This window comes from Propithecus coquereli, unplaced genomic scaffold (assembly GCF_000956105.1).
Source record: "Propithecus coquereli isolate 6110/MARCELLA unplaced genomic scaffold, Pcoq_1.0 Scaffold13, whole genome shotgun sequence".
In the NCBI taxonomy this organism is placed as follows: Eukaryota; Metazoa; Chordata; class Mammalia; order Primates; family Indriidae; genus Propithecus; species Propithecus coquereli.
The window spans coordinates 13,603,583-13,617,686 of NW_012137191.1; the positions used below are offsets into that span (position 1 = coordinate 13,603,583).

The 14,104-nt window shown below is 37.4% G+C and overlaps 1 protein-coding gene across 1 annotated transcript; it reads left to right on the forward strand.

Annotated features, from left to right (window-relative positions):
• Positions 1 to 2,052: 2,052 nt before the first annotated feature.
• On the forward strand, positions 2,053 to 9,260 carry FAM200B (family with sequence similarity 200, member B). Its single transcript, XM_012638439.1, has 2 exons — positions 2,053 to 2,078; positions 6,370 to 9,260. The coding sequence occupies exon 2, from the start codon at positions 7,135 to 7,137 to the stop codon at positions 9,106 to 9,108; it is 1,974 nt and encodes a 657-aa protein (XP_012493893.1). The 5' UTR covers positions 2,053 to 2,078; positions 6,370 to 7,134; the 3' UTR covers positions 9,109 to 9,260.
• Positions 9,261 to 14,104: the final 4,844 nt, after the last annotated feature.

Here is a 14,104-nt window from a genome sequence, read left to right on the forward strand (position 1 = left end):
CGGCAATTCTTTTGAGAATCTGACAGTTGCCCCTGAAAATGTAGGAAATGTCATGCATTCACTGAAGAATTGTTTTTAATATCCAAAGACCAGAAACAATGCAAGTGTCCACCTAAAAGAGACTGTGTAAACTATAGAGTATATCTACAATGTGTCACAGGAAAAAAATGAGAAATAGTGATAAGGAGGAATATCCCGAATACACTGTTAAGTGAAAAAAAATGTGCTGAACAATGTAGAAAATATTGAAGGATGGAGTGAAATAAGAATGTGTATTCTCATTTGTTTGTATTTCCATGATGTAGAGATCAACCAGGGTCTCTACCAGTGTTATGGAGCAAGGAAGAATGCTCCAGATCACAATCTCAGGCTGAAGTAGGAGAGACTCTTGGTGTTTCAAAGAGCTTCCTACTCTCCAAACCTCTGTATTTATTGCAGAGAAAGGCATGCAAGGTCAAAGCAAAGAACATACAGATAGAATGTTTGGAAAGAACATATAGATAAAATCTGTGGTGCCATTAAACACATTATTCTAAAGAAATCTAGTTAGTGATATTTAATATATCCATATTTATTTTTGTATTTTCTCGTGACTCCTTAAGGCTATAAAGAAAATGGCAAGGACCCAACAACAGTTACACACTCCCATGCATTCCAAAGCCTGCTGTATGCAGCTGGCTGATCAACATTTATATCCCAAGTCCTGTTTGAAGGACTGCCAGATTTCCACCTTTCTCACAGTTCCTTTACCCAGGCCTTTATGCCTTTTGTAATATCCTCTACACATGAAGACTGGAAGGATGAACAAGAAACTAATTAGAAATGGTTACCTGTAGAAGACCAGCAGAAACAGCATTAATGGGTGGGGACTAGGGATGAGGTGAACTTTCTCAGTGCATTTCTTTTTACCTAGTGTGAGCCACGTAAAATAAATATTTCCTAACCAAAAAATGGCTTTAAAAATCCAGTGGGAGAAGTAAAATTTTTTTTAAAAATCTGTGTATTTCTACAAGTAAAGAAATTAGCAGCCTGAGGAAAAGAAATACTGTTAAAGTCTCATGAAGTTTCAGAGTTGAAATTCAAGCTTATGTACCTAACATTTTTTTCTATTTCTTTAATTAAGTTATAATAAAAGACAATAAATTTAACTAGAAAAGTATTTGGTTTGTAACAAAGATGCATCTATTTCCACTGACTTATTTTGTTAATGGTCAAGAAATGTGTTTTGTTACAACCTCTAAAGGGCAGAAATATAAACATTTAATATATATATTTTAAATCTAATGAAATGCAGACCCATGTTGAAAATCAATGAACTGCTAACCTAAAGAGACAAGTACTACTATGATTATTAAATATAATACGGTCCTCTAAATAGGTAAACAGATAAAATGATACCAAAGTTCAAAATTCTCTATAATTCTTGTAGAAAGACTGTCAATTACTTTAGTGCCCTAACTGGTGTCCTAGATGGGCCGGGGAGGGCGAGGGGCGGCGGCCGAGGCCAGGGGCAACGGGGCCGGCCGCGCTTACCGTGCGGTAGGTGCAGCTCAGCGCCACCACCAGCTTCGCCTCGTTCTGGTGCGGCTGCTGCGCCAGCCGAAAGGCCTCCTTAATTGAACGGAAAAGGCCTCTTTTCCGGTCCCACGGCGCCAAGACTCTGCCGGGAAAAGCCCTGCCCGCGCTCAACTGCAGCTGGCAAGACCACCCCAAGGCCGAGCTCCGCACAAAGCCGGCTCTGCCTCCAGCGACTCGGCCTCTGGGTACCCAGGGCGCAGTTGCCGCCGGAGCGTTCAAATAATTCCCGCGGGAAGAGGAACTACCGCGAGACTGTCGCGAGCTCGTCGGGAGGCGAAAAAGTAAGATCGGCACCGTCCCCACGGCCCTCTGAAAACCCGGCTTCGCACATGCGCAGAGAGTCGATCCAGCCTTTTTCCGGCTGCGATGTGGGGTTTCTGAGGTTAGGCCGGAAGTGGTGTTGTGGACAGAACCGGGGACCAGCTGGGTTGTCTTTCCACCGGTGAGACGTGAGGCTTGCGGTGGCTGGTCCTGGCTGGGTCGTAGAGGCTGGGCTGCAGGTGAGGGGAAAGAAAGGAAACCTCTGATGGGAGTCAACCAGAGTCCGCTAAGCGAGACATTACAGGGTTCGTTGCCGGGAGACACATTCTAGTTTGCTCAGGGCATGAATTGAGAGTGGATGAGGGCAGCAGTCGGGATCTGAAGGGAGATGTTCTAGGGTCGGCTGAGGGGGTCAGGTCGGAGTTCTTTGAAGTCCTAGTTGGATCCCTGGAGGATAGGAGAGAACCAGTCAGGAATCTCCAGAGAAGTGGGCGCATTCTAATCTACCTAAACCTGGTACCTGGCAGTTCCTAATGTTAAGGCCTAGCGTACCTAATGTCAGTCCGGGAAACAAAGGGGAATGCAACAGATGCAAGGTCATTTCAAGTTAGTGGTTGTATGACAGATTTGCATCAAGCCTTATAAATCCTTTTTAAAGATCGACTATTTTAGACAAAAGATAGGAACAAAATTATAATACATGTGTACTCACCACTAAATTGGAGGAATAAGGGATTATATAAGTAATTGAAGCCCTTTGTCAGCTATACCCCATCCCAGTTTGTTCCCTCTTGCCCAAAATAACCATGCTCTCAAGCACCTTTATGTTTTAATTTTAATTGCATATACAGTGCTGTTTTATATAATTTTTAACAATCAGTAATGTATATAACCTTTTGCAGCTAGCTTGTTTACTTAACGTTGTTTTTAAGATTTGTGAATGTTATGTAACTCTAGTTCATTCATCCGAACAGCTGAACAGGTATTCTGTTATATTAGTATGTCACTATCTATTTTCTTGTTTTATATCCCCAGAGCCTGACACACTTTAGGCATTTAAATGTGAGTTGAATGGATGAATGTTATAGCATTTGAGCTGAATCATAAAGAATGAATAGAATTTCAAAGGATTAACAAGGCAAGAAGGATATTCCAGGCAAAGGGAATACTAGTCAGAATGAAAGCAGAGGCATGAAAGTGAAATATTTTAAGAACTTCTGTAATTTTAGAGCTGAAAATGTAGAATGTGTGGAGATAATGTGATAAAGGACAAACCTAGAAACATAAGGTAAGGTTTAGACTTAAAAGGATATTATCCCGAGGAGTTTACACAAGATCAGAGCCATTAGATGCTTTTCATTTAGGAGAAAACCAGTCAGAGCTGTGTTTTTAGGAGATGATATTCATAGCACTCTGGAGACATATCTTAAGATGTAAAATATTAATGATAGGCAATTACAGACTATCAGGCATTATAAAAATAATGATCATTGCATTAGGCAAGTAAGACAACCATGGAGACTCACATAAATTCCTAAGACATTTTCATAGTCCATTCATATTACTACATTCCTAGACAATTATTTCATACTTTGTCCTGTCAAACTTGCAACATTTTCTATTTCTGCCTCCCACTTAGCTGATACCTTGCATCCTATTTCAGTTAAAAAAGGACTTCGCCTTTCTTTTATCACCACATCTACCAGGTCTGTACCCTAATACACTGCCCCGTTCTAGTGAATTGTCTAATTTAGGAGGGTGAGTAAGCGCATTAAGAATACTTTTTTAATACAACAATAACTGAAGCATAAATACCTCTAAACTCCAAAGAGGGGATTGCGTTGACATGTCAAGAGAAAACATGAAAAAACAGAGTAGTTAAAAGACAGTGGCTTCTGTCTAAAAGAATAATGATCCATACATACTGTAATATAAAAAAGATATTGGTTTTTTTATGTAAGCTTCTTGTTTTCAGGTATACTTAGGTGTTAAGCTTTATAAGCTAAATCTAAGTGTAGCCTACATATATGTGTTTATAAGATCATTGTTTCTAATATTATAAGCAGTTTATTTTGAAATAGAATCTTTGATGATCCTATTTTAAGGAATATGTCATATTAGCCTTTGTCTCACATATTACCAAATTGTCCAGATGTAGTTTGGTAACTTATTTCCACTGACTATGATAAAATAGAATATATGTTGTACAGTTTACTACAAATGTCATTAATTTTCTCACTTATTTTTTCAAATTCATGGAGTACCTACCATATGACAAGCACTATTCTAGGAGCATGTAGAAAAAAAACTTAATAGTAAAAAAATCAATAATCTGAAACCATATCACATGACCATGTTAATGCATCTTGGTATATGAGAAACTTTGAACTACAAGTATTTGGTTACCTTAATTGGAATTCTCTCCTGAATAAAGGAATACAGAGCATTATTATTCTGAAGTGTGGTCATAGGTCCACAACAGCCAATCTCAGTGCACACTTCTTAAGCATCAGTGTACATATGTATAGGTCTTTGAAGTTTTGGCCAGAAGGGGCCTGTCTGGGTTATGGAATCGCCCTGGTGTACTTGACCATATTTTGGTATGTATATGTTCTGATTTACATGGAGTCCTAATTGAGCATATCTCTTTAAATTCAAGTTCCAGAACTTATGGTTAGGCCAGAACCGTAGGTTTGAACCTATCCCCCAAAACTCCTCTGGCTCCTCATTAAGGCTTCTTTAAGAGATATAAGTAAAGAAAGGGCCAAAAAAAGACTTTGTGGAATGTTTTGTTTAGCACCATTTGTTTTTAGCTATATAAGGTAAGTATCTATAAAATATCTGGGGAGACATGGCAGAAGGACAAAATTATAGTGGTCGAGATTTCTTGGTAGGGGCTGGGAAGGAGCATTAAAAACAGGTTAGCATCAGCATTGAAACTTTTAACTATGGAAGGAAGAGAGTCAATATTGTTCTCTTTCATCTATTAAGGGTGGCCGTATATCTGATTTAGACTCACTCAAGGCTACTGTGAATTGCCCTCCAACTTTTCTTATTCTTTAAAAAGAGATCTAAATGTAGTTGTCTCCAGCATTATAATTCTGGTCTAATATATTGATGATACACACCACGCTCTGGCATCCAAGAGGCATCTGCCATAAACTCTTTAGTCCTGGTAATGTCCTTGGCAGACAGAGGACATAAAACTTCCAAAGAAAACCTTTACCTCTTTCAGACCAAGGTTAAGTATTTGAAATATGTCATTGTTCAAGGAAACATCTTACTAAGATGAAGTCACAGGCATCTACCCAGTCCCGAATTCTCTCCCAGGTGCACATCTTTTAAAGTACAACCAGGTACCATCTACAGTAGATCTCTAGCTACTTAACCATAGTTAAAGTATTTGACACTTTGACTTCTTAGAAGAATTCATGGTCTGCAAAATTTGTACTACAAGCCTTATGGGGAAAAGAGTGTTAGGGCCAAATTATACAGCTTTGTAATCAGAGCAATAGTATAAAATAACAGTGTTTTGAAGAAATTTTTATACTCACAAATCCCTAGAAACAGGAGGCACAGCACCCTACACCATGCAGGGGTGCCACACAAGGAAGCAACAGGGTCAGTAGGCAGAGGAAGTGCAGCGGGAATTGCAGGAAGGCCTTTGTTTGTTTTTCTTGGGAAGGAATGGGCAAAGCAGGGTAACCAGGTTTAAACAGCTTTACGATTGGCTGGTTTAAATAATTTCTGTGGCTTTAGGCCATAGGGGCTATCCTTAGCTTGATACCTGGCCCTGGGATGATTAGAGGGTGGAAATATTGGCCAGAAGTGTCAAAGTCCAAGGGGGGGGGTGGGGGGGGATCTGGCTTGGTTATTTTGCATAAGAATTAGTTAATTCTTGGAGAAACAGTACCTCCCCAGTCATTGAGGCCCCACTCAGATTCCAGAACATCAAGAATACAGAAAATAATAAAATATAGTTAATATAAACAGTCTCAATAAAAGTATAGTATTCCCACAGTTAAGACATACTGAATTCTTAATAAATAAAACTATAGTAAATATAAGACTTTGTCCCCCATCCCCCAAAAAAGTGATATAACTCGATGGAAAGGTGGGTAAGGAAGGGTTGAAAGTGCTGTGTTACGGTCATAAGACTCATATGCTAAGATCAAAGAGAGCAGTGCAATATGTACTTCCCAGATAGGCATGACCAAGCTGAAAGGAAGTGTATGTGGCAAATAGGCTATATTCCTCCATGGTTTGCTGTATTCAGCTTTGTTAATGTATTTTGCAACTCCTGATAATGACTTCCAGGTTTTAGTGACATTTTTCTACTTACCAATTTTAGTAAGGTGGTTTGCCTTGCAGAAATATGCCTAAGCCCATATAAGGCAGCGATGAGAAGAGCTATATAGGCTTTTTGCTTCACCACCCATGATCATGGACATCATAAATGTCCCCATAGCTGGCAATAATATTACTCTGTATTGTGATCCTTTAATGTCATGTCTCTGGTCTTCTTCCCAGGTCAAGGATGCATTCCAAGAAAGTTCCATAAAAATATATCAGCTCCAACCTGATAGTTGACCTAGCCATGGAAAACCTCATTGGATCCTCAGTAGATCAGACCGTAACTGGCACTCTTAAAAGTTCTTCCCATGAAAAAGTATCAAGAATGAAAATCTAAGATATATTCCTACCACCTCAAGAAGTTCCTGTATAAGGCAACAGTCTAGCAGATCAGCTAGTTTCTCTCATCAACAAACAGACATACTCAAGTCATGAACACAGCAGAGGGCACAAAATGTCTCTATATCAATGTTTTTTACACTGTATGTGACCCATTAGTGGGTCATGAAATCAATTCTGTGAGTCACAATGAACATTTTAAAAAAACAACAAAATAAAATATAAAATATCAGACTCCTTTGCCTGAATTACACACATTGCAAGGAATACTGAGGTCAATTTCAATATGTAAGAAAGGTATTTGATGGAGGGAATATTATGATTAGAATGTATATTGGCTAAGAAATGGTTTTCAGTCATTTGCTCATAGGTGTCTTGTTTGGTTTTCATAGTAGCAAGGTTAATGTTGTACTGTCTAGTTTTATATTACCATGACTTGCAGCTAAATGTGAAGTCTGAGATATTCAACTGAGATTCAGTTGTAAACTTTGCATTTTTTGAAACGATGTTATGTAGGTCATATTTATATATATTAGTCTTTTTCTTTTTTTGAGTTAGTAGCAATTATAACATTTTAATCAAACTGGAATATAGTACTTTAAAATGGATCATTTCTTTATTAAAAGAAAGAGGAATAATGAAGTGAAATATGCGGAAACATGTTCAAGTTCAACTGTTGGATCTGGAAGTGTGAATAGTGACAACATTGAGAAAAATACTGACTTTAATCTGCAAACTTCAGCGTCATATGAGCCGCATTTCAAAAAGAAAAAAACAAGTGCAAGACGTTATAATGAAGACTACTTAAAATATGGTTTTATCAAATGTGAAAAACCCTTTGAAAATGACAGACCTCAGTGTGTTATTTGTAATAATATTCTTGCAAATGAAAGCTTAAAGCCTTCAAAATTAAAAAGGCACTTAGAAACTCAGCATGCTGAACTTATTGATAAGCCTCTTGAATATTTTCAAAGAAAGAAAAAAGACATAAAGTTATCAACACAATTTCTTAGTTCTACTACTGTTAGTGAGAAAGCCTTATTATCATCATATTTAGTTGCATATCGTGTGGCAAAAGAGAAAATGGCTCATACTGCTGCTGAAAAAATTATTCTTCCAGCATGTTTGGATATGGTGCGTACAATTTTTGATGATAAATCAGCTGATAAATTAAAAACTATACCTAGTGATAACATAGTATCTCTTCGAATTTGTACTATTGCCGAACATTTAGAAACAATGCTAATTACTCGGTTACAGTCTGGTATAGATTTTGCAATCCAGCTTGATGAAAGCACCGATACTGGAAGCTGTGCAACACTTTTAGTTTATGTCAGGTATGTGTGGCAAGATGATTTTATGGAGGATTTTTTGTGTTTTTTAAATTTAACCTCACACCTAAGCGGATTAGATATTTTTACAGAATTAGAAAAGTGCATTGTTGGCCAATATAAGTTAAACTGGAAAAACTATAAAGGAATTACAAGTGACAGAACAGCAAGCATAACTGGAAAGCATAGCAGAGTAATTAAAAAACTGCTAGAAGTTACTAATAATGGTGCTATGTGGAATCATTGTTTTATACATCGTGAAGGATTAGCATCCAGAGAAATGCCACAGAATCTCATGGAAGTATTAAAAAATGCAGTGAAAGTTGTTAATTTTATTAAAGGAAGCTCACTGAATAGCCAACTTCTTGAAACATTTTGTTCAGAGATTGGAACTAATCATACCCACTTACTATATCATACCAAAGTTCGTTGGTTGTCTCAAGGGAAAATACTAAGCAGGGTTTATGAACTCAGGAATGAGATTCACATTTTTCTAATTGAAAAGAAATCTCATTTGGCAAATATTTTTGAAGATGATATTTGGGTCATAAAATTGGCATATTTAACTGATATTTTTGGCATTCTTAATGAACTGAGTTTAAAACTACAGGGGAAAAACAGTGATATATTCCAACATGTTGAACGTATACAAGGATTCCGAAAGACATTATTGTTATGGCAAGCAAGGCTTAAAAGTAATCGTCCTAGCTACTATATGTTTCCAAAATTTTTGCAACATATCGAAGAGAATATTGTTAATGAAAATATTTTGAAAGAAATAAAATTAGAGATATTGTTGCATCTCACTTCTCTATCTCAAACTTTTAACCATTTCTTTCCAGAAGAAAAATTTGAAACATTAAGGGAAAACAGTTGGGTAAAAGATCCATTTGCTTTTCGAAACCCCGAGTCAATAATTGAGCTAAACTTGGTGCCTGAAGAAGAGAATGAATTATTGCAGCTTAGTTCTTCATATACATTGAAGAATGATTATGAGACCTTAAGTTTATCAACATTTTGGATTAAGATAAAGGAAGACTTTCCTTTGCTAAGTAGAAAGAGTGTCCTGCTCTTACTACCCTTCACAACAACTAGTTTGTGTGAACTAGGATTTTCTATCTTAACCCAGTTAAAAACAAAGGAAAGAAATGGGCTGAATGGTGCATCAGATATGCGGGTAGCATTATCTTCCTGTGTTCCCGACTGGAATGAACTTATAAACAGGCAAGCACACCCATCATATTAAATAAAATTTTACCTAGTTTTCATTTTTGTATTTCTTATTTTGTAGTATTTTTCTATGTTATATTTAAATGTTAATATAACAGTGTATGTGATGCCTTTGTTACGTTTTCAATTTTGTTATATTTAAATAATAAAATTGTGATATATGTTCATTGAACAAAATTTTAATGAACTAGAGGCCAGGAAATATACCAGAGACACTGAGATACAAAAGGAACAAAACAAAGATCATTCCCTAGTGGAGCTTACATCCTGGCAAGGAGAGATAGACAATAAACACAATAAGCAGGTTTTATAATATTTAAAAAATAAGTGCTATGGAAAGAGTAGCAAGAGGGGAGGTCAGGGAAGTATTGGGGTCCCAAATCATGAAGGATTCTGTAGGCCATTATTGGGCGTCTGGCTTTTGTTGGTAAAATAGCGAACAATTGAAGGGTTTAAACAGGAGAGACAGGATCTGAATTAGATTTTAAAAGACTTCACTCTGGCTACTATTTTAAATTCTTTTTTTTTTTTTTTTTTTTTTTTGAGACAGAGTCTCACTGTGTTGCCCGGGCTAGAGTGCCATGGCGTCAGCCTAGCTCACAGCAACCTCAAACTCCTGGGCTCAAGCGATCCTTCTGCCTCAGCCTCCCCAGTAGCTGGGACTACAGGCATGAGCCACCATGCCCGGCTAATTTTTTCTATATATATATTTCTATCTGTCCAGATCATTTCTTTCTATTTTTTTAGTAGATACGGGGCCTCGCTCTTGCTCAGGCTGGTTTCGAACTCCCGACCTTGAGTGATCCACCCACCTTGGCCTCCCAGAGTGCTAGGATTCTATTTTAAATTCTTAAAATAAAACTGAATTAAATGTTACTTTCCAAAAGTAACCACTGAGGGTAAGTCCTCCAATATTCTTCCTTTTATTTTTTCATTTTCTTTGTAGTATATAGTTTTTAATAATTTGATTGCTAACTGTTATTCTGCCACCCTGGGATGAATGCTCCGTAGGAGCAAAGATAACGTCCATTTGCGTGATACATAGTAAGTGGGTATTCGGTATACATTTGACAAATAACAAAGGAATCAATGATATCTAACATCTTTAATTTGCAATCATATTCCCAGAAATAATTAAATGTGTGGCAAATGTCTTTTTACTTTTTAAAATCTGATTTTGTCAGATAACTTCTATAAGCATTCGAATATGGCATTGATTGATGTTGCTTCCTCACATTGTTGCTGATGATTAAGCAACACATATTGCATAATATGTCTTCTTCAAACTAATTTCAACTTCTGCCTTTTTTTGTGTACTCTCTGACCCCACTAGGCAATGTTCTTTTGTCATGGCCCTTCTCTTTAAAATCAAAGAGGGTAGCAATTCCTTTCCATCTGCTACCATACTTAGCATTATTGTAAAATTTGATTTTTCAGATTTTCTATTCTACTGAAGGTAACAGATTCCTCGCCCCCCTTTTTAATGCTTGAAATAAAGTGTTGGGAAATAATTCTCTGTGAATTGCTCACATGTCTGTACACGTCCTCTGAAGGAAGCTATTTGCATCCAAGTTGAGAATGTATAAAGAACACATTCCAGGGTGGTAAGCTGGAGATATCTTCTCCCATAGAGATATCCCAGGAAAGTAAAGATAAAGCCTTTTCTTTTCCCTTCCCAGAGATATTTGCCTATATTCCAGGAATAATGAGTAATCTCTTTTTGTAGGGAAAGATAGGCAGTCATGCCAGCAGCCCCATAAAAGCCTAGAGTCTATTCAAATTTGGGATTCCCCTTCTGTGGTGCAACCCACTGCATGCAGAGGTAACACCTGGCCCTTATTGTATCACATTGTGGGAATTGGAGCTTGGAGAACTGACATACAGTGCTGCTCTGGCTGCTATTTTTGCTATGAATGATACGCTGTGTCTCTGATTCAGAGGTTTTGTGTCTTTCAGTGAATACATGTCTTTTCTGCAAAAATCTCTTTTACCATGTAAGGTAACATAATCACAGGTTTCAGGGAGTAAGATGTAAGAGGCCATTTGGGGAGGCCATTATTCAGCCTACCATAGTCCACCCTTGGCCCCCAAAGACTCTCATCCATCCCACAGTCCCCCAAAGTCTCAACCCATTACAACATCAGCTCAAGTCCAAAATCTCAGATCTAAGTCTCACCAGCTCAAAAGTCCCAAATCTCATATCTGAATTAGATATGGGTGCAACTCTGGATTATAATTCATTCTGGAGCAAAATTCTCTTAATCTGTGGACCTATGAAATCAGAATGCAAGTTTTGTGCTCCCAAACAGTGGGTGAGGTACAGGATAACAGTCATAGGCACTCCCATTCAAAAAGGGAGAAAATGAAAGGCAAAAAGGAGTCACCCACCAATCACTTTCAAAATCCAACTGAGAAACTCCATTAGGTTTCAAATATTTGAAATAACTTGGGTGGCTTCCAGCATCTGCCCTGTTTCCATGGCTCCACCCCTAAAGCCATCCTTTTTGATGAAGAGTAGCATATGTCTGCCATGGAATAATTTTATCAGCCTGTTTTCCTACCTGTAGAATTTTGGAAGCTCGTCTGTCTTCTTTCATTTCAACATCTCTGTCCCAGTTAGTCTAACCTGGTGGTGTTTCTGTTAGCATAACATTTTCAAAAACTTTGTGGGTCATAGGGATTCACTCAACTAAAAGAGATATTCCTACACAGATCTTTCCTGAATAATCCCATCTCTATTTTTGGCTACTGCTGAGATGGTTGAGGGAATCCATGAGTCATGTGCCTCTTCAAAGAGCCCTCTTTGAAGTGATTGAATATTGTAACCTTTTGTAGTTCCCAAGCAGTAGCAGCAGACTTTTGACACTTAAAAATGGTTAAGATGATGAATTTTATGTTATATATATTTTACCACAATTTAAATTATTTAAAAGAAAAATTTTTAAAAGAAGTATGTCCAGCCACGTTCTTTGCTTTCTCACCAGAGCATGCTTTCCTTGTGGTGGATCTCTTAACTTTTAGCATCTTTTGTGATCTGAATAGGCTGAGAATTTCCCAAATCATCAAGTCTTGGTTCCATTTTTTAATAGTTCTTTCAATTTATCTGTTTTCACTCACATCTTACTAAAGGCAACGAGAAAAAAACAAGTCATACCTTCATCGCTTTGCTTGGAAATTTCAACTAAATATGCAAGTTCATTGCTTACGAGCTCTGTTTTCTCATGACTATGGTACACAAGTCATTTAAGCTTTCTACCACTATGTCACAAGACTCCTCCAGTTTCTAAAAACATGTTCCTCATTTCCTTTTGAGCTCTCACCAGCAGTGCCTTTAACTTCCATTTCTACAAATGGTTTATGATGATTTAGGTTTTCTCTAAGATGATACAGGTGTTCTCCGCCATGCTCTTCACTTTCTTCTGAGCCCTCATGACACCCATATTTCTACTAACAATCTATTTAGGCAATTTAGACTTTTTCTATCATGTTCCTGAAAGTTCTTCCAGTCTCTACCCATTACCCAAATCCAAATTACTTACATGATTGTAGAATTTGTTATAGCAGAGTTGTTTCATAGTTTGGGGACAGAAAAATTGTCTGGTAACTCATCTTTTCTTCAATCTTGCTTCTTTTTGGGGGTACCTTTCTCATCGACTCTAGTCAAGATTAGACAAGAATAATAGTCCTGTTCCTGTTAATGTCTCAAACGCAGCCGTAGAACTGAAGGAAAAGGGGGACAGAAAGAGAGATAGTTCCAGGTACCAAAATCTGTATTAGTTTTCTATTGCTGCTGTAACAAATTGCCACAACTTAGTGGCTTAAAACAACCTAACTTTATTCTCTTTTGGAGGTTAGAAGTCCATATTAGTCTTACTGGGCTGAAGTCAAGGTGTCAGCAGAGTTGGTTCCATCGGCGAAGAATGTTTCCTTACCTTTTCATGCTTCTAAAGTCAGCCTGCAACTTCTGTCTCATGCCTCTTCCTGCATCTTGAAAGCCAGCAGCATAGTACCTTCAAATATCTCTCCACTTCTGCCGTTGCATCACCTTCTCTGTGTCTCTGACCCACCTACCTCCCTCTTATAAGGACCCTTATGATCAGATTGGCCCCATCTAAATAATCCAGTATAATCTCCCAACCTCGAGATGTTTAATTTAATCAAATCTGCAAAGGCCCTTTTACTATGCAAGGCAGTATCTTCATAGGTTTTGGAGACTAAGACACGGACATCTTTGTGGGGCCATCATTCAGCCTCCCACAACAGACAATAAACAAATACTAGATGATGGTAAGTGTTCAAAACATTCATTGAGAGCACACTATGAAACACACTAAGACCCTTAAATACATGATCTCTCTTACTTCATCCTCTAGCAACAGAGAATTCTGGCCAAGAAAAGAAACAAAGTTTTCAATAAGGAGGTTCAGGAATTACTGTTAACTCTTAATGTGCAAGAGAACAAAGTCCAGATGCCTAAGTATTATCGTGTCCAACAGCTTTAAGTTAAGACCCTAACTTTCAGTCTCCATCTTCCCCATTTACCAGTCAAATCAAACTTGCAAAGTTTTTCAGGAGAAGCCCCATGGTTTCCCCTTATTCTGCTTTTGCTCAGGCAATTAGTTCCATCTGAAATCTCTTTTCCCCCAACTCTACATATTAGCATCCTATTTCTTCTTCTAGTACTTTATATAGATGGAATAATAAAGTCTGTATTCTTTTACACCTAGCTTCTTTCAGCATATTTTTTCTAGTGTATTAATTTATTCCTTGGTATTACTAAGTAGTATTCCATTGTATAACTGCATCATGATTTGTTAATCTATTCTCTGCTGGTAATTTTTACATTATTTACAGTTTTGAGTTATTAATTAAGCTTCTACAAACATTTAATGTACAAATCTTTGGTTATACTATATTTTCACTTTTTTTTTTTTTTTTTGGTAAATACCTAGGAGTGGAATATCTTCTTTAGTGAGGTATCTGTTCAACTATTTTGCCCATATTAAAATGTG

What these genes read in the sequence shown, in the direction of transcription:
- FAM200B (XM_012638439.1), top strand. Translation starts at nt 7,135, where the DNA reads ATGGATCATTTCTTTATTAAAAGAAAGAGGAATAATGAAGTGAAATAT.